Source organism: Accipiter gentilis, chromosome 17, assembly GCF_929443795.1.
Source record: "Accipiter gentilis chromosome 17, bAccGen1.1, whole genome shotgun sequence".
NCBI lineage: Eukaryota > Metazoa > Chordata > Aves > Accipitriformes > Accipitridae > Astur > Astur gentilis.
In genome coordinates, this window is record NC_064896.1 from 20248043 (window position 1) to 20274706 (window position 26664).

A 26664-nucleotide genomic window follows, 5' to 3' on the forward strand; every position below is an offset into this window, starting at 1 on the left:
GTTTTAAAAAGCATGTAATGTACAGTTTAGTAGTAGTGAAAAAATCCAGAAAAAAATAATTAAGTTTTTTTATTTTAAGTTGTACAACATGTGTTTTCTCCAGGACGAAAACTTACATGGGACAGTGGATCTGTTTGAAAAAGTCTTGGTAAACTGAGAAATGGGAAACCTGGAAGAGCTTTAGGCATGCATTTTACTGTCAAATTTTCTTTTCCCCCCCTTAGCCTCTCCCTTAAGCTTTTTGATGATGTAAAGCAACTTTGGTACAGTATACAAGCAGGAAAAGTATCAGTTCTATCTACCTGCCAGTTTTCCAGTTCATTAAAAATGGTGGCACACAGAAGCTAGAAAAATCAACTGGCACAACCTAGCAAACCTAGAATGAGAACCACTATCACGGCATTGTCTTGGGACTCCACAGCATTATTTTTAAGTTTTTTTTTTTCCTTTTTAATTCTTCTCCCTCTTACTGCTGTTACTCCCCTCTCCTTTACCAAGTTACCCCACCATTAAATCAATCAGATGGATTACACAGATTATAAATTAATTCCTGATTAAATATCAGTTACATTTGGTGACCTGCTAACATTTGTTTAACAGAAAATATACTGTCACTTCAGCTTTTATTCACTGAATATCAACTATGTAGTCAATGTTCTCTTTAAGACATACCTGCAGTATGAGCGACTCTTTATCACCTTCTAATCGTGCCAATCTTTCTTGATAAGTTTCATTATTAGATGAATGATGATTCACCTGTGACTGGGAGAAAAAAGCGCTATGAGAATTTTTACAGTTAATATTAAAATTTCAAGCAATAGTTAATAAAAAATTATATATATTGAGTGGTTGTTATAATACAAAAACCACGCAAAATGTGTCTAGAGACTAAACCTGTCTATTTCATATGCATTAAACCTTTTGAATGTACCTTTTTTTAGCTGGATTTTGAATACTTTCTCATTTCCAGCAATCAAGAATGGTATAGAAATAGATCTGATATTTTCTAGAAAATTATAATTTCATTGGGAAATACTACCGTATCAAGACAAAACCCCTTTAATTTGAAGTATCTGCTCTCAAAAGTCTTTTGCCAAAGCCAAGGAATATTGGTGTTTATTTTTAAATGGTAAAAATTGCCATATGTATTATGCTATTCCTAGAAATTACTGCAAGAAAAGTATACATTTTTTTGTTAGCAATTAACAAATTATTTAAACTATCAAATTCTTATCAGGAACTACTCTAGCTACATAGTCACTTACGAATTTCTAAATGGCTCTAAGGAGCAAGACCTTCCAAAACATGGCCTGTTTCTAGCTATTATATCCCATTTCCGATGAACTTTAATATTGCAGAGAGAAACACCACAACTAAAAAAAAAATAATCTGCAGATTTATTTAAAAAAAGTTTAGAAGAGTCCCATAGCTTCATCCTGTATACTGAAACACTGTGTAAGTGTGGGAATAGAGCTGTTTGCTTAGAGTATCAAAAGTTAACATGAGCCCTTAGCAGTTCATTTCCCAGCTCCGTTGCAGGCAATGCATTTCTGCTGGGGAATAAAACTGGCTTTCCAGCTAACACAAGAATCCAACTTCACTGCGTTCCCTTCAACTACACTACTCTGCAGCTGACTAGTCATTTATAGGTACTTGTAGAATGGCACCAATATAGTCATAATCCTCCTCCCCAACTGTCCTTTCTCTTTCAACTGAACATTTGTGAATAGGATTTATTTTTTTTAAATATTAAATATATTTATGGCTTTTTGATCTCCACTGAAGTCTACAGGCCCAAATGTAAAACAGATGATGAAAATAAACTTGATGCTAATTAATGCAAATCAAGAAATCAAATATTTATCCAATCAAAAAGACACTTTTCAAGCCATAAAGTGCTGAACTAGATATGTGTGGCATCTTTGTGAGCTGAGAGAAACTGAGCAACCTTGTCTCTGATAGTTTTGAAAGGAAGTGAGAGAATCACAAAGACACCAACAAACAGGACTGAAAGGTGTCTGAAGAGATCATCTGGTTCATTATTCCATTTTAGGATTGATAATTATTTGCAATATTCTTGTCTTGCCTACTCCTAAAGACCTCCAGAAATAGATTACAAAGCCTCCCCAGATAATCTACTTCTTAGCTACCCATCATTAGAACATTTTTCTTAATGTCTAATCTGAATCATCATCTCTTCAACTTCAGCCTACCAGTTCCTATCATTATATATATATATATTAAAAAAAAAAAAGTCTTTCCTTTCACTTCAGAAATGTTTTACATATTTGAAGACTATCTGTAGATCTCTAATTAGCAGGTCCCTCTTTGGACTAAACAAACACCAGTTTTTCTGTCTTTTCCTCACAGGTTAATTTTTCAAGACCTGTTTTGTTGCTTTCTTTTGGTTCCTCTTCACCAGTTGTTCCTTAACTTCTTTTGAAATTAAGTGCCTAAGAGGAGAGACAGGACTCAAGCTGAAAATGGCTAGAGTGGAAAAAACCATTTTCAGAGATTCTTGGGCCATATTTCTTTTTGTATTAGCCATACAGTAACACTGACACATTTTCAGCCTAGGACCCATAAGTTCCAGGTCCTTTTTTAATGCTCTTATTTAGCTAGCATCCTGTTCTTCATCTTGTGTTTACTCATTGTTTCTGCTTAGATGTATAACCTTGCACTAGTCTGTACTGAATCGTGTCCTATTATTTATACTGTTTTCCTATGCATCAGGCTCTTCTTATGTTTTAATCGTGTCCTTTAGCATGGCTGCAAGGCCACTGGCTAGAATCACCTATACATTCACTAAGCTTGGTCCTTATTCCCTGTTTTAGAGGGTCAACAAGAACACTGAAGAACAGAATGTGCAGAACCTCACTCCACACCTCACTTACCAGCATTCATTGTCAAAAGAATAATATGTTAAATCTACTCAGAATATACTTTTCTCACTAGTTTTTGACCAGTTTATAGTAGGTAAAACTAAGATTCAAGACCTAACAGAAATGGCTCTAACTATGCACATCTGAGTGCATAACTTATACCAAACAGAAGTCTCAGACAAATGAGTAAGTTCTACAGTGGCACCTGTAGGGAGCTGGCCCACTGTGTAAGTACATAAGGCCCTTAAAGGAATGGTGACTTCACTCCCTCTTCTTCTCCTAACTAGTTTTAATTTTTAAGAATTTCTGTGTCATAACATCTCTGTCCTAACATCACAATGTAATTTTTTCAAGCCTTCTCCTTTTATTAAGAAATACCACTCACCCCTCACCCCCCACCATGTTTATAAAACATGCATCTTCAGTTTAACTTAGGCCCTTTGTATTAAAAGTTGATCGGTCAGTCAGTCCGTATGGCCTTAAAGTTCATTCCTTATTAACTTTTGTAGTACTATAATGAAAATAAGGAATCCTCATAAGTAAACAACATGCATTTCTTTATGTCTGCCTAGATAATCCTTTGACCTCAGCTATGCATCCTCAGTCATACTGCCAGCCATTCTGCTGGGGTTCTTACTCCACTTAGAGAGCAAAGTCTTATACTGTACTTTAGAATCCAAAATCTTTAGCCTTGGTGGTTATGTTTCCGTTGGGGTTAAGACTCCATTATATACCATTAAATTAGTTTTCTCAATGGAGAGCCCACAGGCCTTCCCCAGTATATCTCTGGCTCACACACAATGGTAGGGGAGACTTTCCTGCACCTAGAACATCACGTATTCACATACTGCTAGACAGGAAAATATTCTCTTAATGACAAAACCCAGTGATGAAAACTGCCTAGTCAAGTAGCTTTTGTACCCTTCCTCCTGCTGTCATTTGCTATTTTCCTAGGCTAGATTTAAGAAATATACTTGTAACCACTTGTGTGACCACTCCGCCCTTGCCTTATAGGCACAGTGAGTTAAATTACTGCCAAAACATTTTTACATAACCAATCTGTCATGAGTGCAAAACAGAGTTCAACATTTTATATAATCAGTAGTTAAGAATTAGTTCAACATCAAATCACAAATAAGATATTATACTACACTCACATTTACCAAATGTATAGCCTCCGATGATGTCTGCTGCACTGAGCGACTGTGAAATATCCTCTGCTGGAAGTCCAATACTCAATACCCATGTAAAACCTAGCGAATCATGTCCATGTGAACAGAAAAGGGGGAAGATAAAGAAAATGCACCCTGCCAATAGGTCAGCCAGAGAGTGCTCAGATAAGTACAGGAAAAGTACAGTAGACAAAATGACCTGCTAAATAGAAGTGGCTGATTGACACATAGCAGTTGTTTAAGACTTGGGAAATCTTTGTGGCATGCATAAAGACAAGATAAAACAATGTAATATGAACCAAGGCCATCTGCAGATGGTTGGAGTGCATTCTGCAGTTGTGAAAGTACTGAGAGGGAACTGAGCAAGTGTAGTTGGATACCACACATATCAGCAGCAACTGAATATAGGACCTATAACACTGAAGTCATAAGACTATAGATGACTCAAGTTGGTGTAAGAGCTCACAAACAATAAACACTAGACTTCTGTAACCACATGACCAAAAGGCTGAATCACCAAGATTTTCCACAGAGATGTTATTTCAGAAGATGTAGCCCTAAAGACCAAAAATCTTTACCTGAGCTCCACAAATTGTAAACTAAATATGTTGATTATACTTCTTACAATGAGAGAATGAGAGAAACTGCATAAAACATGTAAAAAAGTTTATGATAACACATAATAACAAAGTAGAAGGAAAGCATGCTAAGGCAAGGTGGTTGAAACTACACTGATGGTAGTCCACTTGAAAAGTCAAGTGTATACCATAAATACTTTGCCTAAGGGAGCTGCAAAACAATTTCTTGAAGGACCTGCATTATAGTCTCCATAGAGATTTTGGATATAGTTTAATGCCCATGAGATTGCATCAGATACTAATATAAAATGTTTCCTGAAACAATTCCAAATCAACTGTTTCTTCTGGTTCTAGGGGAAAAAAAAAAAAAAAAAAGAAAAGCTTTTGCATTCCATCACCTGCTTCAGCTTCTTCTTCATCTTCAGTTTCCAAATCTCTCTCTTGAATATGCTCTTTACTCTAACCTGGACATAATATTGGTAGCTGCTGGAAACTTGACTGTCCAAGTATTACTTACATGATCCAGTCATTACAGAGTCCTTTTCCAAGAAAAAAGCTTAACTATTCCTCCAGAATATATGACAAAAAAATCAGACTTCAGAGTATGATTAAAAAGCTTTCATTCAAAATGGGGATAATCAGCAAAAATTTAAAAGGGTATGGCAAGAAAGGGAGGAAATGTTTCATCAACTCAGCTATCGTAAGTTATAACAGCCTTCAAAGAGCCCAGTAAGCATGGAATGTTATGTTTTCTTGCTTGTTATTTTGACAGGAAACAATTCAGAATGCAGCTTATTGTCAGAACAGAACGACAACCATTGTATAATGCTTCTGTACAGATGTTCTGTTCAGAAGCTCCTGTAACAGAACTTCTAGCTGAATCTTGATAGGCTGTAAAAGTAAGCCCCTTAAAGGAAGCACATATGCAAGATAATAGAATTGAATACAGGCCAGTTTATGCTTTCCTCATGTGTGCTGTTTCAGTTTCAGCTGAAAGAATCTCCAACACAGCTAATTTTAAAACAAAAAATAGCAACTTCTGAAGTTGATCAGCAAGCTGTTACACAGAAATTTGTCAATAATACCATGGATCTCGTATTGGGCTATGGAGGGGGGAGGAGCTGGGAAAAGAAACCTGGCAGTCAGTTAGAGTGGTGATTTGTAAGCTTTTTCAACAAGTCACCCTCCTCTTTTAGAAGACAGATTATGTCATAACCCTCCCCTCTTCTTATTTAGTCACATGAATCACCTTCAGTTCCACTGATAATTGAGTAAGATGCCTGTGGCAACTATAATACTTGCATGAATGGGGAAGATTAGGTACATGCTTGACATATTGTCTTTTGTTGCAGTTTAGAACCTGAAAACAAGGAGTATAACCAGCAGAATTCAACCAGTCAGTTTTCCTGCAAACTACTAGCAGAGCACAGACTGTAATATATTTCAATACAAGAAAAAGTACACTACATACTTGTTCCAGCCTATTTTGAATTGATAATATTTAGAAGAGTATGAACTTTCCATCTCTTCAGTACTCTTCTGGGTCAGCAGAATTGATGTTATGAGTCACAGTATTTGCTATTGTGTAGTGATGAGTGAGTAGCCTGCACAGTAAACATTTTTATTTTGGCATCTGACTATGGATGTAATACAAATTCGATCTCTTGGCATGTTAGTACTACCTCAGATACACGCCCAGCTGAATATATGTACATTCACTCAGTAGACTTGAGGAGGAGAAGGCTGGAACATGATTTCTGGATCTGTAATTCTTGCCTTTCATCTGAAGGCAATTAGTAAATCAACAACAGGGTTTTATATTTGCTGTTGTTCCTTGTTGATTAAGTGAAAATGGCAGTCATTTTTAAAAAGCTAACAGCATATAGTCTGAAATTAAGTAAAGACAGAGCTAGGTAAATTTTTGTAGTCTGTAAAACAATGAATTTTTCCTAATACTATTTTCTCCTCCAGGCAGTTATGTTACTTAAAGGAAGATATTCTTAGAGAAGTCATAAGATTCACCCTCAATATCATGAGCTTAATGGCTACAGCATGGGTTTGATCACTCCACCTCTTGCTACTACAGGTTGTGAATAGCATCTGGAATAAAGGAAAGGAAAGCATAAGAATAACATACACCTATTTCAGGTCAGCCATTAGCTTGGTGCTGCATGCACTTCGGAAGGTAAGTCTAAAGCAAGCTACAAGAGTCATCAGATGCCTCCACTTCATATGAAGCCGTCTCTCTTTCAAAATAAGACATCTTACTACTGTAGAATGTTTTCCAGAGGCAAGAGACCTTCCATTTTGCTACACTCCATCCACTGCAGTTCAAATAGTTCAGTTAATTTACAATGTCCTTAGAGAGCCCATAATACTGTTTGTAGTAAATATTAGCATTTATGTTTGTGATGCTTGTTAATAATTTGTGGTTATAACTAAATGCCTACATACCAAAATGGGGGTTGTGTCATTTTTATTTGGAATGGTGTGTTCCAATTAAGGCCAGATGGAAAGATAAGAACAAAGCAACAGGACAACAGATGAAATTGTATGTGAACCCCAAACCCAAATCCCTTCAGAGAACCAAAGAAAGATTGCTAAAGATGAGACACTTTCAGCTTCAGGTAGTGGGGGGTGTCTCAGGTTCTTCAGCTTGCAACAGTAACTTTTAACTGCAGCAGATTTATGCTTAGGCCCTGTAAAAGAACCCAACAGTTACCTGCAAAACACTTCCCACAAACTGCCCACCAACTACTTTATGAGAACTATGCTGTTGCCTTAGCTGTGATGTTAAAAGTGCACTGTATACGCACAAGAACTTTTCTGTATCCTTCTAGAAACAGACTGCTGAGCAACGTGCCTCCCTTAACAACTCCTGTGACCTCCTTAGCCGGGCTTTTTGTCTTACTAACAAGGTATCTTCAAATATCTCCATTGTTACAGACTCTTATAACATGAAACTAGAGCTGTACTATGTGCCTATGTCAGATACTCAGCTTCTCAGCCAGAATAAGCTAACCAGGACAGTTCTGAAATTGCCATCAAAGTATCACATGCCACGAAGTACAGTATAGCTGTACCCACTGCAGAGTTTTGTCTTTCTGAGATTTGGTAAGGTAGTATCAGAGAAAGTTCCTTCCGTTCTAAGAAGTACTACTGCAGACTAATAATTTTTATTACTCGCAAAAGGCAGAAAAAAGTAAAATGGAGAAAAAAACAGTAAACATAGGAAAACACATTAACTGTGCCTCTTATACAACTAAGATAAGGCTAAATTGTTTCTTGGCTCTGTCCATCAGCTCTTACATCTTGCTGCCCACTCTGTCCATACCTATGGCTATTCTTGGCACAGCATTTTCACAGGTCATTTTAACATCAAGAAAATCCAATGGAAAGACCTGAAGTATGGGGACACCTTATTTCAAGTTGATCTAAATATTGCTTTGTCCCTGCTCCTCTTGCATGATACTATACATGTTATGTTACAAGACTACTGCTCAAAACCAGATCCTCTATTCTAAGCATTTGAAAATAGCAGTTGTATCTGTCATTTTGCCTGCCTTGACCTCGTGATTTTTGTCTTTGTTTGCTGCCCTAACCCAGTCCAAGCCGCAGATACCATGCAAATCTGGTTTAGCCAACCACTGCAACATCAAAACTGATCCTGGTCTCTGAAATGACTTCTGCTAATGATGAAATTTGAACCAGCTTTGGCATACTTCACCAAGGGATTATGGAAGTCTGTTGGAGTTACTGTTAAGTGCCATTTGTTACTCTGGAGGGTACTCATACTTTATCAGCCAAAGAGCAACATTTTATGATTGCAGGGCCTAAAATCTTTATATGCTATCAGTCAGTGCCAGACATGTGACATTAGGATTCTTGAACATGAGAATTAAATAAGCAACTTAGATTGTTTCAACTTCTTTTTAAAATCGCTTGTCAAAGGAATTTGGGAGCAGACTGCTTAAGTTCTCCTGGGAACAATGCAAGAGCATTTTCAGTTCTCTTCCCTTCCCCCACATGTGTTCACCCCCTTAAAGAGCTTGCAAGGAAAAGCAGCAATATTGCTATTCTCCTTTATGTACCCTACATAAAAGGAATTACATGCAACAACAGTAATAGCATTATTAACTTCTGTAAAAGCCTGTGCTACATTTGAACACAGTATCCTTTCCAAACACAATACTTGAAACTCATCCTAAAAACATCCTGTGTTAACCCCTCCAAAGCTGTGAACATTTCAGTGTGAGACTTTCTTCACTGAAACTATTTCTTGAGCCCATTCTCAGAATGTTATTGTCCTCAGTGTATCCTTAATGCCACACAAGCTGGTAACAGCATGCCTTAACCTTTTGTTAGCAAACCTATCTTTTTAGAAATGAAATTTAAACCAGGAAGCAGGGGTGGCAGACATGCTGTATTCAAAACCTCATTTAAACAACAAATTAATATGTGATCTCAAAAAACACTACAGAGTTATTTAGCTTTAACTGCACAGAGAACAGGTTAAACTAATAGTATAATGTTACCAGCTGCTACTTCCTGTTGTCTCTTCTCCTTCACTATCCCACTCGCTCCCCATTTAATGCCCTCCCCATCCACACTCCTGAAATGTAAGTTTCCAGAACCTGATGTAAATATTTTGTAAATTAACTTCAGGATTCTCAAGCTTTTATCAAAGACTAACATTATATCATGAATATTTTATGTTCATTCACGAAACTACCCAAATTAAGGGTCCTAATTACATTTCACGTATTTACCTATATTTTATGTTTATACAGCTAGTAAAAAAATAGAGTGCATGTGCATATGTATATGTATACATGTGTGTTTTTAATCCAGTGCCATACAGAAGCACTGACATAAATGGTGTGCATAGAATTTGCAAGTACACACAGGTTAAAACAGATTTTAAAAGTATAATGAGAGGATGTGCTGCTTACATGACACACAATTAACTTAATATTGTAATTAAAAACCCAGTCTACTGTGAAGGATCTATTCACATCCCATTCATGGATTTTTCAAGCACTGAAAAATAAATACCTACAACTTAAAAATCTAAAAGCTGACAAAAACAAAGTGATTTTTCCAAGGTGTTGAGACAACTGCCCAAACCTAAATTTTTTTCTTTTATAGGAAGACAAAAACAATCTCATGCAGTTAATGCAGGTTCAGACAGTTCATCAGAAAATTAGGATTTTAACAGCACTGACTTTTTAAAAAACAATTTTATCGGAGTAACATGCACTGGAAAAAAGTACCACCATTTTTATCCAAAACAAAGGCATCCTTAAAGGTCTCATAGAGTTACCCTGATGAAGAATCGATTAAGTGAAGAACTAGTGCAAATAATTTTTAATTTCAAAGCACAACATGGTAAACAACATATTCTCCTTTTTTGCCATAAATTCCCAGGCAGGATTTGCTTTGTTGTATTACAATCTCAGGAAAGCACGAGCACTTGCTAGAATCTATTGCCATTTGTTCAAAGTTTGATCCTAGAGTTTCATTTTTAAAGACAAAGACAGCTGATTCTCTCCCCCCTCCATAAGCCGCCTCCTCCTACATCAAGAAATGTCTTTAATTCATTTCTCATAAAGAAACTTACAATATTTTATGTCTGAGGCACTCAATGCGTTTCCTTTCACAAAGCTGAGAATTCTGACTAAGCTTTGCTGATGTGCATTTACAAAGAGAAAACAAAGCCCAGCAAATCACTTACCCTCTTTAGCCACGTGAAGTGCTTGTAAATATCAATCTCACCATCCATGCTTTGGGCCCATCTCAGCAGTCACATTCCCAGGGTTAAAAGAAACTTTTGGAAGCAAGCGCACTACTTTGTTCTACAGGATATAGCTGTGACTTCTTCCCCTTTCGAGCCTCAACTTCTAAAATCTTGAAAGTGTTTTCACATTTTAAGCTAAATCTTCTGCCTCTGTCCCACAGTCTTATCCCAAATGCTTCTCACAGATGTATACATAACACACAACTGTATAAACTTCGGACTCTCCCCCAAACATCTGGTTTTTTTAAACAGCAGATCGGTTAGCAACAAGAACAATGCAACTCTAAAAACGTCAAAAAAATAAGTTGCTAAATGATCTTTAAAAAAGATCTTTCAAGAATAGTATAAATCTGCAGAAACTGTTCCCTTTTAATGTTGAATAACAAGCTAAAAATTATTAAGCTGTCACTGAGAAACTATTTTCAAGTAATGCTTTCTCTGGCTTTCTGTTTCAAGAGTGGCTGGAACTCATTACTAAAGACCCCCTATTTCCTGTCTCTTTTTTACTCCCTGTTTATCGTAACACTACTCAGCCTTCTCAGTTTATTTCAGGCTCAGACTAAACCTAAAAATAAGTTTTGCTCTTTGAATTACTTGCCTGTCCTCTCAAAAGACATTATAAAAGAGGAGGGATACAAGGACGATCCTGTGGATAAGTTAATTATCCCATAAATACTGCTATTGCCAAAGAGGCAATTTTCCATCTTAACAGAAGATGATGATACCCTTCTAAGATTTTTGTCTGTTCCTGCTGAAGCTGAAGTCTCATAGCATGGCAACTTTTCAAACTTGCAGCATCAAGATAAATGTGTATGCAAAGCAATGCTCTGGCAAGAAGGGAAGTTTAAAAGCGTTGCCTGTTACTGCGGTGTCCTCTAGTGCCTCCACACAGTAGTTATGATTAAGTTCTAATTTTTCCCAATAAACTCCAATTTCCAGTATTGTATCTCCCACTAGTTGAAAGTGGCTTTGGCCTTAAATAGGCAACTGATTGTTACACACACAAGGACAACTACTGGGGCAATGCCTATTAAGACCAAAACGCAGCTGTCTCCATGGAATTTTTGTGATCTCAGAACATTTGCTTATCTTCCCAGCCAAACTCACCCCTGCATTTAAGGCAAAGTAAAACAGCAATTTGGAAGAGCCAGTGTCAAAGTTGCCCATCCTACTAGTGATATATACAAAGAACTCAAAGTCTGAAGCTGCATGTAAACCCTGAAAAGCAGTTACAGGGACCCTGCCTCACTTAGGCAATCTACCCACATTGCAAACTGTGGAAGTCACAGATACATGAAGGATTTTCTGCAAGGGACGTGGGCTTTTATTATTTCAACCATTCTTGATCCTTTCGACCTGATGGACCTCTTTTTAGAATCTTCTATAACACAAAGTAAGAGGGAAGGATATAAACCTAGACTTCCAGCTTTCTTCATGTATTTATTACCTGTCACATGATAAGAAAAATATGAATGGTTTTCAGAAAGTTAGTGCTACAAGTCTCCTAAAGTTGCTAGGACACCTAAAAACACCAGTAAATGTGACAAGATAAAAGAACTGCCAGTTTCCAAAAGTAAACCATGCTACAAGACAGATCTGAAGAGGACTTAGGGTGCTCTGTAAATAGAACGTACTTACTCCACGCTGGTTGTAGAAGTTTTTACGCTATCTTGAAGTTGATGAGAGGAGCTATTTCTTGAATAGATCACACCATCTGGCAAAAGCCTTAGTACACTGTCAGTGGTCCATTTTTTTGAAAAAAATCATAAAAATTAAGTTGCACTTAATATAGTATGCTTCTCTATGCATGACAGCCTCTGTCATGGCTGACAAACTGAATGAAGACTGAATAGGGGTTCTCTTGACATTAAACACGAACTCCCTACAGCTTAAGGCATTTTTTTCCCCCCAGAAAACTAGTTATCTAATTATGGAGAACAGCAAATACACAATATTTTGAGGTAAAGTTTGATGTATCCCATAGCACCAGTACTACGGAGCCTCAAGTTCCACGTTTTATCAATTTCAAAACATAGGTTCCAAGACTCTCATTCCAGCCTTATTTAGGGAAGGGTGAAACATACGTCTCTTAAAACATTCCACCACATATCATTGCTTAATGATTTTGTTCTTCATTAAAAAAACCTACACGAAAACTATGTTACTCCACTTACTAGTGCCTCAGTGTAGTGTCTGCAGCTAGGCGAGTATTCATCTCTCCTCTTAGAAGTATTTAAAATGACAAACATACCTTATTTCTGCCTTGTCATTTGTCCTGGATTTCATGCAAAGGCCTCTTGATTCTGTTACAGTCATTCTTCCTGATTAAAAGGTAAACGTATCTGAATTTTCTGTATCTTATCAGCCACGAATGTTGACAACATACATTCCAGGCAGTCACATGTTCACTTTTGGCCTGTCACCTGCATGCTGAACTTTACATTCTGCTTGAGCTTTGGCCTGAAAAAGTTTCAGACACCAACTGCATGCAAACCAATTGCCCCAGATTTGCTTAGAGTAGTTTTCCGCTTCACTGGAAAAGCAGGCTACCTTCTCTGGGCAGTGTGAAAATACGGAAAATATGTTGCAATCTGAGGATTGCTTCATTGGGTTACCACTGTATTTTTTTTTTTCTTATTTTTAGGAAATCCATGTCTGTGTGTAGTTCTTCACTGAGCACTAACTTCTAGTTCAATGGAGAATTAAGAAACAAACAAGCAAAAATCCCCCACTATCACTGCAGTACCACCACCCTCAAGTGTTTACCCCATGGAGACAGAATTATCTAGCTATTACTCCCCCCACCAAATTGTTTATTTTCTCCAGTGTAATCTCCAAAAATAAATGAAAACACACATTACGGCAATATAAATGCAATGTAGGGCACTAAAATGTTTAAAATTAACAAAGTTTATATACTCCACAAGCTGTGTGAAAACCCATTAGGATTTCTTTGCCAATTCTGTACTTCCATAGAAAACTGATTACTGCCACTGTTGATAGAGCTAAAAACTCCATTTGCAGAACAAAAAAGGTGCTAGCCACATGAATGTCTGCTGAAACATAACCCATAAAAAACACTCAACTGAGCAACCCATTACTTTATTAGTCAGCATGTAATATATTTCAAAGACAATTTTAAATCTGTTTCAAATAGCAAACAGACATGCTGTAACAGCTTTGAAACTGAAAGTAACACAATGCTTTAAACAGTCAGTTATACGTCTCATGTCCCTCCATTCCAGACCTATGAAGAGACAAGAAAACATCCACAAATCCTCTTAGAACTGTGGAGGGAAGGGCAATCTGACTGTCTGGTGTAATCCCTCTTCTACCAACACTGGAGCTGAGGAAGCACAGAATTGTTTGCTTTTCCACCACTGTCCCTCTTTCTCCCATCCAGCTGAGGCCCTATGAACATTATAAAATCATATTTATTACTGTTATTTTGGCAATTTTACTTTTTATTCAGTTAAATTTGTGCTAAAACACAGGTTTTTGCTATCTTTCAGAGCAGCACAAATGCAAACTGACAATAGTGTTCTTGTATTGGAACTCCATTGCCTGGGAGGTTAGAGGGCAAGCGAATAGGAAGCAGAGCAGAAGTTCTTCAGCCTCCATCAGGTCCAGGTCCCTGGAGCATAGCATCTCTCTTCCTTTTCAGCAGTAACTTTTAGATCATTTTGGTTTCAAAACCCATCAGCCTCTGAAAACACCAGAAGAACATACACTTGGCCTTTCAGGGCAAGAACTGAAATGACGAGCTATGTGTCTTCCCAGCCTCATCAGGGGAATCCAGTTGAGTATGGGCATGCCACAAAAATTTACTCATTCCCAAGAATTACTATCAACTTTTCCTACATCCATTACTCTGCGCTCCTCCCAATCTTAGTGTTTGGGCTGCTTTGGAAACAAAGTGATTAAGACCAGATTTTAAAAAAGAAAAATTTCCTCAGCATGCCAATTCACATACCTGTGATTCTCATGCTGCAGAAAAATGCAAGCGTTTCAGAGTGAAGAAAGAGGGAGAGAATACGCCTGCACAGGAATTCTTGTGTGAAAAGAAATTCAGGCTATTTGCACAAAAGACAATGGAAGAAGAAATCCTTTTTACATGGTGAGGAATGTCTTCAGGAATCTAGATGAAGCATTTCCAGCAACATAATTTGTCTTAAGAGTCTTAATCATGACTAACTGATAATGCCTAAGTGACAGAGAAAGATGAAACCCCTGGAACAAAAGAAAAAAAACAACCAACGGCATCCTGTATATGAACACATTTGCTTTACTCCTGATAATTAAAAAAAAACCTAACTGACTAGTATCCTGGGAAACAGACTAGAAATAATGTTATGTAGATATACGAACAAATAATCCTCTCCCTGCATAAAATGCACTCAATCCTAATGGCTTAATTCTTTGATTAAAATCTGTATTTCAGAAATAATCAGACTTAGATGGCCATTAGTTCCAAGCCAGAATGGGTAACCCTCACCCTTATTGCATATTCGGAGGGTGGGGGGGCGAGGTAATACTTCAAACAGGCGCTGACATCTTTGGAGTCATTCCCATCTGCAGGCTGCATGGTATCACATATCTCTAGCACTACTATGTCCTTTCTAGTTACTGCTCAAGTAATAACTAGCTGTCTTCCCTTGGCTTGCATAAAGAATGTATTACCAATACTTAGATGAACTTACTGTTTATTAATTCATACACAGACATTTGCACATTCTTGGCAGTTTCAAACATTCCTTGCCATATGCTGAAATACTTTTTCCAGCCCAAGTTCTAGAAGAGCTATAACTTTTTGCATGAAACTTATTTAGAAGAAAATGTGGGTTGTAAGAAACTTGAGTACTATGTTTTTGCATAAAAACTAAAAAATGTTTTCTACTTAAGAGAAAAAAATTAAATCACTGTGAACACTCCTGCCCAGTTGCTATAAGCAAGAAAAAGAGTACACTGACACATAAAGAAAATATTTTAAGAAATATATTTACATTCTACCACACAACATACTACAATAATTCAGGTTTACTTTTGTATCTGAAAGGTTTAAAAGCACTACTGAAATTACTAAATATGCAGTAAATCAGTATATGAAACATTTGAAACAGGACATTTACCAAGTGTTTGCACATATATCAATGATATTACCAAGTAACCTTTTGCCTGTCCTCAGGATGACACACATCAGATTTTCTCTTTTAAATTTCAGAATGGAAAAAAAATTTAAAACCCCAAACCAGAACAACCTGCAGATAAACCTTTACAAGTCCTTTTTTCTGATAAGGAATATACGAACATTCATTTTCTTCTTAAGCATTTCATTATTTCAAGAAAATAAAGCACATGTTTATCTACTTATGAAGAAGAGTACTATGCCAACATGTTGCATAATATGTCTAGAATAAGTACAATGTTTCCATTTTTGAAAGACCACAAAACCTGAAAATATATTTAGCTGCATTTTAACTAAATACATGCCTGTTTACCACTATTATTAGCGTACTATTCCAAAAGAGAATGAAATAATTTTGTTGTGAATTATATTATTGCCATGTTTGTCATAGCTGATAACATTTAGCAAATAAGATAGGTCAACCTATCCAAATTCTGTGAAATCTGAATAAAGGTTATATACAGAAATAATTCAAACTTATGCCCTTCCTCTAACATTCAAGTAATACTTCCAAATCAATACAGTACCTTTAAGAAAATTTTGCCCCCAGCTTCTTTACATGACCATTACCTTTATACCTTATCTGGTAGCACCATTGTTTAATGAAATAATTGTCTCTTACCAATCCCTCTGTTAATTACTTTATGGAAAACATCTTCAAATGTTTCCTCTAGCTACACTTAAAAAAGCACATACTTCACAGCACTCGCATTTATACAGTAATGTTTGTTAAATTAATACAGTGTATCATATTTAAATCAGTGAAAAGCAATGCAGCTGGAAATTCTAGTGACAGATGATAATGTGAAATGAAAAAGGGACACCATGGGTAACATTAGACACAAAAGGAAAGATGAACTAATGTGATATTCAGCCACTTAGTGCAAAGGAAGGCACTGAAACCAACAACTGAAAGAGTCTTAGGTAAATGGAACTGAATAGATTGTATTAATGCTTTTGAAGGCTAACATGCAATTTCCGTATACAATCATGGCTTCCTATAGAGTAGTCCTCTATTTCCTCTGACAGTATCAACATGTGGATAGCCCACATAGGTGAGGTTTGCCCCCAAGGGCTAAACTTCACAATATGTCAGTAATCTACCTTGAAATCTCGGAAAACTTAACATATAAAAATACAGGCTCTGCTTTTATAACAGGAATACCACCTCTCTTCCATGAGTACTCTAAGCCTAAGGCCATAATACAATTCTGTTTAATCACTCCTGATCATTGTAGTTTAAAGGTGGCTCTGTAAGCATTGCCGACCATTACAAGGGTGAAAGAAAATGCCGAAACCACCTCACTACGTTTAAGAATGAGATCTAAATCAGCCCTACTCACTGCAAAGCTATTTCAAGCTTCTATTAGTTCATTGTGCAGAGAAGACTTTCCTACCTCTGCTGACAGCTACTGCAGTCATAGTCAGAGATGATAGGGTTGACTCCCAGACAAAGCAACCACAGAACATTAAAAAAATTAGGCCTGGTTTAGAAAAATTCCATGCAAGCTGTGTACACCCCCTTTCCACTAGTTCCAAGGCACTCTCTAGTATTCATAAATAGCTGCACATATGAAGGACACTTCTCTGCTCTTTCTTGTGTGCTGTGAATTGCTCTAACATGCTTGGGGAACTCAGAGGGGAGCAGATCTTCCAGTTCAGGGCTTCCATGCACCACTAACTCATTGAAAAGGAGCTGGAGCACAGCAGAGGACTGGGTCATACAACTTTCAACTCTGACTACTTACTGGTCAGAAAACACGTCCATCTAATGTTTCAAGTTGGCAAAAATAAACATGAATGCTTACGGAATGATGGCTTTTCTACACTGTCCCAAGCAGGCTCTACTGGTCCATTTTCAATTTAACATGTGTTAATACCACTTGGCAATGGGAAGATTCAGCTATATATAGCTCCATCGTGACTCTCAACAGTCGAGTCCCACAGTCAAATCTACCAGCAGATAAATATATCGGCTTTAACTGGCATTGCTCAGAATATATTCTCTTCCCACTCAGCTGTTGCTGAAAAATCCTATTGATACTTTTATAAAAGCATGTTTTCAGTATATTGAAGTGCCCTGTATTGCAGTCATTTTCTGCCTCTGTTCTGGACAGATAACTCTTTAAAATGAATTGTAGACAAAAGTGAAACAAAGAGACCAGTGATTATGTTTCAGCAGAGCGCTTTAACACATACTTAAAATAAAACTTTGAAGTAATTTCAAAACTTCACAAACACCACCAAGTCAGAATTCTAAACTGGGGTTTACTGTTTTAATCTGAGTCCCTGTGAAGACACTGGGGAAAAAAAATTCTTTGATTTTAACACAGAGTGGAAACAATCTCTTCTGATTGTTAATCATGACCAAATGGCAATCAAGACTCTAAGAAATTTATCTTATTTCTGCTAAAAAGTCTGGTTTTACCACTACAAAAACACAGAGTATGAAATGAGACAAAGCACAGCATATATCATAAGGCAAATTGCATTAGTTTAACAAATTGCCTCTACCACACATCGTCTGCTATTTCTTCTGCTCTTCTCCCCTTCCTGTTTCCTCAAATTTAGAACATTTAGAAGCCTTTCAGAATTAGGCTTCCGAGGAAAAACATAATCAGGACAATACTAATGAGTTTTCAAGAATCAACATTTTAAGGGTTAGTATATAAAGCTACATGGTGAAGTGGCTTGCTTTAAATATAAATGTTCCACTGGAAGGAAGATCATGTTTTGCAATCCTGGAAATGAGGCTTTCACTCATGCTTAAAATCGTTTTATGACCACTGTAAGAACACTAGGGTTCCTCTTTACTCAGAAAAGGGCTCCATAAAGATGTATAGAATTAAAAAAAAAGAATTAACAGTGTAGAAGTTCATTTAGAGTTATGAAATGAAACTGTAACTAAATACATTCTTCTCATAGGTCACAGAGTCAAACAGTCAGTTGTTACTGCAGCAGTTAATTTTTAATGCTGAAATTACTACCTGCTTTGCAATATATCATGTGGTCACTAGCAATACTAAAATATTTAACAAGCAGCATTGAAACCATACACAAAATTATTTTATGTGAACTCCCAATGATAATCCCCAGATCTTTTTGTTCTGTTTTTAAGGCCAAAGAATTTACAATTGTAAAGCATGTAAAACACTCCAGACATTCACTTTGAGGCAAAAATTTTTAATACAGTTCTTAAGTAGTTAAAAGTCTATAATTAATGATGCTTTATTCCATTTTAGCTTTGTCAAAAGATTTGTGCAGTTACAGCAACTATTAAATCCTCATTCTATGATACATAGCAATAATCTTTCTAAATTCAGTGTTTACTTTGTCAAACCTTTTTCATCTATCTCAAAGCAGCAGCAACACAATTACTCTGCTCAGTTGTACTGTAAACTCAAGAACCTGATATGTTGACAGATCCTAGACCACAGAAATGCAAAAAGGAGCCTTTTCAGAAAGCACACCTTTAATTCTACAAATGGCATGCCTCTTCTTTAGAGGATCGTAGAGGATAAGCACAAAATCCAACTCCGCCAAATCACTGAAACACTAAATCATCACCAATGGTTCCATAAAAAGGAATAAAGCAGATGCTTTCAAAAGAGGAAGTAAGCAAGGTAGTATCAGGTATGAAACACAATGTCTACAGTTTTCACACTCTAGGCATATCTAAATTTTCCCACATCTTTGGTATTCACACCTATAGCAGACAGACCAAAGAATGTAAGTTACAACAACAAGAACAACAACAAAAAGCTTCCTGACTGATCAGTAACAAGCCAATGTGCCTCAAAGCTCACCAAAATGCTAAACTCTACAGTCTTATTTATTTAAACACTAAGTGTAGTTCAGCATACTAAGTGGCAATTACCAAAGCTGCAAAGCTACTTCGATTGTAAGGCCAAGGGGCAATTTTCTACAGAAGTTATTTTTCCCATTCTAGTACAATCGAGCTCTAGTTTCTAGATGATACTCGAACACAAACAAACAATATAAAGAAGCTTCAGCCACTTTCTGTCCTCTAACCTGCAATCCCAAGTACTGCTGTGTAGCACAAATAGAACTAGTGGGGATAGCCATACTCTGTCTCAGAGAGCTTTCAGGGCTGTGTTAGGTTATGATGACTGCTAATGCAGAAGGAACACACAAGAAAATAATTGGGCCTTCTATTCTGTACTTCTGCTTAAACCAAAATGCTACCTGTTAAATGCTTTTGTTTGATTCTATCCAACAGGAACTAGTCTTGAGCCATCTTTCTGACTCCCCTTTCTGCCATTTCGCATTAAAAAACAATATGCGCAGTAGCAAAACACAAATTCAAATTATTTCCATAAGGCACATTGTATTCTTGATTAAGGATGGCAGCTGCCATGATTTTTAACACAATTTTCAAGCATGCATATAAGTGAAGAAGAATCATAAAACAACACTCTCTTCTTGAAAGAAGCATGATTATCTACTTTTAAAATAAATGTCAGATTGCTTTTTGTATCTTTATTTTCGAGTGTATTCCTAGTCAGGATAAGCTGGGAATATTTTTGACCTCACCTATTCCTGTAATGTTAGAAACAAAGCAGTTGCTGTATTCTCTAAAACCAGTAGCTTATTCAGTACATGCTAGATCAGCCCTCCAGCTTCAAAGGAAGGTACATGGGCCCCAAAAATAAACAGATGTGGAAATAATTGTCCACAAAAGAAATTCCCCCTCCAATCCAACCTATAATAGCTCTAAAAAACAGCTCAAAAGCATAAATTCACCATCCACTCCAAAGTTTGTTACAATTCAACTATTGCTACTGATATCAAACATTGTTTTATGTAACATTTCAGTTGAATGCAACAATTAAAATATATTCCAAATCTCTGTACTGAATTATCAGCCACACTTTAAAGAGAATGCTTAGAAGAGACACTTTGCAGCAAATTCCACTTGAGAGTATCTGGCATTTTCTATGTAATGATGTTTTACCTGATAGTTACCAGTTGCAACAACTGGGCACCCACACCTCAGGGGTGCCTGTGGGAACTCATGGGGTGCTTGCTCACCAGCGCGTGGGTTAGCAGACCGAAGGGAGCTCCACAGCTACACGCAAACGCTAAAGCACCCACGTGTCCATTAGGAGATGTGTGGATAGGGGAACCCACTTCACAAAAGAGGCTGTTCGTGCTTGTAACCAACACCAGCTGTGTGAGAGAGGTGTGCGTGTAACTGTGAATGTGTATGTGTGCATGTCTGTGTGATTTTAACTTTTTGGAATTAGTTACAGAACAGCATTTAGAAATTTGTAGGTGTTCCTTAACATTTCTTAAGCATCTAGTATTCTGGTTTATCTGTTGTATTGCTGATGTTGATCCTAAATACATAGTTCATTGATTTCTAGTTAATTAAATCTTTAATAAATCAGCAAACCACTTCAATCTTGATGTGTTTAAACCATGGGAATTGAGCAGGAGTTTTTTAATGACACTCCAACATTTCATAGACTAATGATTACCAAACTTCATTTGAGGCTTCCAATGGGAATGGATTCATTGAGCTAGAGGGTTCTCATTCTCCATAGCTTACTATCTTGACTATCCTTTTTCACTTATCAAGTATCATGTTTCACAGCTCTGGGCTGGAATTAAGGAATTTTCAGTATGGGACATAACCATGAAATACATATTCCATTTCACTGAACTGAGCTGAATTTTATCAGACGACTTCTCAATTTCCAAGTGAAACTGCTGCTTGTCAGTGGAGAAAGCTCTTCCAAATTTGAAGACCATGGAAGTTGTGTGCATGCTTACAAATTACTTGCATTTTAAAAAAAATATAAAACAAAAGGTCTATAAATACATAAATTACTACCCATTTTTGAATAACAGTCACAGCAACTGTGCACTACCCTCCCTGTGCATGTCTTTAAAAGAAGTGCAGAATTGTTCAATACAGAACAGTGCAAAATATTTTAAAAACAGTGGTCACAACATATTGCACTAGAGATACTGTATACCACCAGTTTCCCTGTTCTGTTGGTTCTGAACCCAGACTGCCCAATTGCTTTATCAATTGAATACTACTTTTGATGCACTAGAAAAGGCTTTTAGGACATCAGTAAAATGCAACTCTAAGAGGGAACTGTGGCTTCTGTTTGGCTGGTTTCCCATAAAAAAGAAGAGATACATGTATATAAATACGAAGAGTCAAAACATCAAGTGTGGCCTACCTTGTAGAGCTGAAAAGCTAGTTTGATTAATATTTCTGCAACAGAGAGGCCAAAAGCCACAGCACCAGATTCAAACTCTTCAACTTAGTGGTTCAGGGCCAACTTTACTGTGAACAACTCTGCAAATCTATGCCTTTTATGCATTAAAAATATCTTTCAGCTATTGCAAAGCTTTGAAGAAGCATTAAAATTTCTGCCAAAGCAGGAATTCAGTAAGAGCTGGCCTGAGGGTTTGGACTCAAAATCTAATATTGTAAATCCAAATTAAACATTGCCTCCACCTTTTGCTTTCAAAACTGGTATCAAATTCTCGTTCCTTTCTCTCATACGGTTCCAAACAGGACTTTCCAGCCATAGACCTGCACTCTGTGAAGAATGCCAACAAACCAGCAGTTGACAAGTTCAAAGAAAAGCAGCTACCTTTCCAACAACATTAGGTTACAATAGGCACAAGGCAGCTATAGCAGATGATAAACACTGAACCAGAAGCTACACAGTTACATAGAAGTCACATGCATTGACAAAGCCAGAAGAAAATCCATTCATCTAGAAAACTTTTCTGAAGTTAAGAAAGTGACAGGTAGCTTTTACTCATTAGCAAACCACTATTCACTTGCAGTGACAGGCTTGGTGAAGAGGAGTTTTCTGTCAGGACCTGCTGTTTCTCTTTCTTTACATCCAATGGGTCTCCTCTTTTAAGGTCTGTCTGAAGATCTGCTCCTCACTTGGTAAGCCTCAATCTTTTCCAGGTAGTCAACTGTTTTTTCTCCATCTATCCCAAGAGGAAGGTCTCACATTCGGAAGCTAGAGCTTTCTCGTGTTTACCACCACTGCCTTGTGTACAAGATACTTTGGAGATTCATAATACTGACAGTTAAGGTAAAGGAAATGTAGTGAGGAAAAGGATAGGAGAATCATGCAATTTGAATTTGTCCCTTCAACAGACAATGCCAAATTAGTGTTTTAAAAATGAAAAGTTTTATAACTCATTATAAACTTGTTTGTTATCTCCAACAAAGGACCAACCAAACCAAAAAAAAAAAAAAAAAAACCACAGAAAAGGTAACTTTTTTGGTAGTTCATTTTTACTATCTTTTCTCTCACCAAGGACAGAATAAGGTCTTTTACCAACATCTTTCACTCCTATATCTACATTGCTTTAGTAATCAGCACATAAAGTGGTAATATCCTCAGCTTTCTATGATTGCTCACCATCCCCTGCAGCTCTCTAAGTATGCAGATTTCAGTTGTTATAAAAATAATTGAAGTATCAAAATACTTGAACCAATGCTGTTTGCAAACAAAAGGGAAAAGCTATAAATAACTACTTACCAGATTCTCTTCAAACCACTCCCGTATACACAGTGCTGTGGCCCCTGGAATTTGATTTCGCAATGCTTCTTTCTCTTGAGGATCCTCTAGCATTTCCAATGCCATCTTTAGATCTTCCAGGAGATGCAAAATTTGAAATGTGCCCAAGTATACTGATGGAGCAGGTGACACAATATCATAACCACCATTAGCATACTCTGTAGCTGACTTTGTACCTAAAACAAGTGAAACCAGGACAGACGATAATGTAATACAATTGTTTTGTAAGTGACAAATATATAGGTACTACACACTACAACATTTGGACTTCAGAAGCTAACTGACAAGCATCGGTATTTCAGGCTTACAAATACTTGAGTTAGTCTCTAGATAAATAATGACACTGAAAAATTAAATGTGAGAGGTGTGTACAAGCATATTAAAAAATAATTTTGATGTAGAAAACAGTTGCAATGTCTGTTAAATTACAAATACCAAAACCTTACCACAAATTACCTGTAATTTTCCATGGTTACCATGAGATGTCACTAACTTCTCAGCTACATAGTTAGAAGTCTCCACACAGAGCAGTGTTAAGCAACTTAAGAAAGATTGATGCAGTCCTTTGACAAGAAACTTAGATGAAAATAGATTGTGTTACCAGAACTAGAAAAATATGTGACCTTGAGGAGGTTTATAACCCTCCCACAGAGAACAAAACCCCAAAATTAGTAATAAAAATGGCTATGAAACTTTGCTAGCTCTCTAAATTACAAAAAGCCCTCTAAATTACACCACCTCCCTCCTGCCAACCTTCCAGCACCAATATTATTTTCTCAAGAACAGTAAGCACAGCAACAAACACATCTCACTTGATGGAAGAATTATAAATAACACAAATTCTAATATCTCAGAGCCTTTTTGTCTTAATACCCTGTGTTTCAATAAGATGCACACTAAAATGAGCTATCTTTTCTCAGTCCTGAATTTCAGACCTTGATTTCATTTAATATCCATTTGTTTCTTTAAGAACTAGTCAGATGGAAAACTTCTATTTGCTCTACTTTTTACAGTTTTTATGTACAATTTGTTGCATCATGTACATAACACATTGTACTCATGCCTTCATTCCTGTTCTCTCTGGCATAAGCGATCACATTTTCCCCCTTTATTTGACTTCATGGGAGAATTTTTTTAGGCTTTTGATCATTCATATTGTACTCCTCTCAATCCTTTCATTTTGTGACATGCTTTACAGGTGTATGTTGGATCCACATAGCATATAGTATTCCTTAGAACACTGTATCATTGATCTACACAAGGGGATTATAATAATCTCCACACTATTCTTCATTTTAGTCCTGTGTTTAACATCATTTACATCTTATTTAGGAACAGAAATCTTCACTGGGCCTTTGAAAATTATTTTCTAAGGTTTTTTTCCTGAGCAGACCTATTTAATTTGAAACTCGGATGTATAAGTAATTCAAATTTTCTTCTTGAATGCACACTACTTTGCATTAATCGATGTGAGTTTGCCTGCTGTGGTTATTTATCCGCCATGATTCGGACATTACAAACTATGTTTGAACCCAATGATTCATTTTACATATAGCCTGATATACAACTAATACTTGAGTGCAACTCATGAATACACTGACACTCTAGGTCCTAGTACACTGAAATGCCTTCTGTACCTAGATTAGCTTTTAACCAAAATGCTAACTGTACATTTAATCCTAATGTTGTTTTCCATCTCAATCAGTTTTTGGTCCAATACAATATTTTGTCTCTCATTTTGTGAATGCTTAACTTTTCTCAAAGCTTTTGGGAAAATTCTAAATATTAACCAGTTTTCCTTCAACCGCTGCTTTAATGACAAAAAGAATTCTGTCAGATCAAATATCTTTGCAAAAAATTGTGTGGTTTGAATTCTACTGTAGAATATATGTGGCTTTTTGTTTGACTGTTTTAAAGAATGCAAAGCCATCTCTAGAAATGTCTGAAGTTTTTGCAAGGCTCAGTAGTAGGGATTTTATTTTTTTTAAAGCAACACTCTTATTTTCACTACTGGAGTATTTGGTAGAGTCTTAACCTCTTTTCAAACTCATAATTTCCTGTTTGGTCTTGTTGACTTCTGCTGCTTATGAGTTTATTTTAATACCTCAGGTGTGAGATCTCATCTTAATTTCTGGCTAAGACTACGTCCAAGATAAAGTTTCTTCAATATCCGGCGCTACAAGACTGCTACACAGGACAACTTCACCTCATATATCAACCTTGTCTTCCTGAATTGTTTCCTTTCAAGGAGAGGATCAACTAACTGTTTTGCTGGATTTGAGTATTCTAACCACTAGAGCATATTTTCTTGTGTATTTCTATACTCTCAGCTATTTATAGTTGTTTCTGTTTATGTACTTCCTAATGCAGATTAATATTAAACTCTAGCAACTAAAAATAGCAGATTTCCAAATTGTGTAAGAGCCATTTGGATCATGTAACCTCTTAAATCTTTTCATTCAGCCGGAGTGGCTGACTACACACACACTAACTGAAATCTGGCATTGTCTTCTTAAGTAGCATGGATGCCACTTTTAAAGATATGGCTTCCTTGGTTATTGTGACATTAGGACTTTTAAACTAGTTTTCTCACTCTTTCTTTTGGAAAACTCCATGCTAATTTTTTCTTTTTGCTTAGCAAGCACTTTTCACACTAGAAAAGCAGACAGGTTCCAAAGTTATTTCATAATCAGCTTTGTTAGCTACCCCTTCAATGAACTGACAATTTAAAATAGATACAGCATGGGAAAAACTTAATAGAGCATTCTGCGATAGTATTCTTCATGTTATTTATATGAATACTTTTTATATACAGACAAGAGAGAAAAAACCAAACAAAAATCCACACAATCCAAACAAAACCACACAAACTTTCAGGCCCACAACCAATACTTCAGGTGTGAAATAAAAGCCATAATCTTTAAGATAAATACAGATTTAAAACAGTTGTTCACGAGTTCAGTTAATTATACTAGGTAGTTTATACAGCCATACCATACATACCACTAACTTTCTTGAGGAGAGTATTGGTGACATATTCCCTCACCAGTCTAAATGCCACACTACATATCACATCTTGCCCCCATCCTTAGATAATCATGGCTACAACATTACTGGTAACACCTACCTTCTACAGAAAACAATTTTAAATTCTGTAGGAAAATTCAATGACAGTGAAGTACAGACATTTTGGCACGCCTTTATTTGACTTGCCTCTATCAAAACACTAGGAAAAAAACCCCCATACACACACACACACACACACTCTTTAATCTTGGCAAATGAAAGAACTGTCACCCTTAAGAAACACAGTTCTATAAAGGTAAAAATTTTCAAGCATTGGAGCATAGCCAGTGCCAGACAGGAATTATATGTTACATGATTTCCTGAGACTGGGCATATTCCATATATATGCTTCAGTTATTCCAAGCTCTTCAGCTGACTGTTCAAACTGGCAGAATTCT

The 26664-nt window shown here is 36.6% G+C and overlaps 1 protein-coding gene across 8 annotated transcripts in view; it reads right to left on the reverse strand.

Annotated features, from left to right (window-relative positions):
- The window catches only part of PPFIBP2 (PPFIA binding protein 2), a 107926-nt gene that overhangs the window by 50461 nt on the left and 30801 nt on the right, over positions 1–26664 (reverse strand). For all 8 annotated transcript variants that reach the window (XM_049820491.1, XM_049820484.1, XM_049820486.1 and 5 more), the window contains 2 exons: positions 23162–23376; positions 673–762 (listed from right to left, as the gene is read on the reverse strand). In XM_049820491.1, the coding sequence (XP_049676448.1) occupies positions 673–762; positions 23162–23376 (305 nt within the window). The remainder of the gene's footprint in view (positions 1–672; positions 763–23161; positions 23377–26664) is intronic.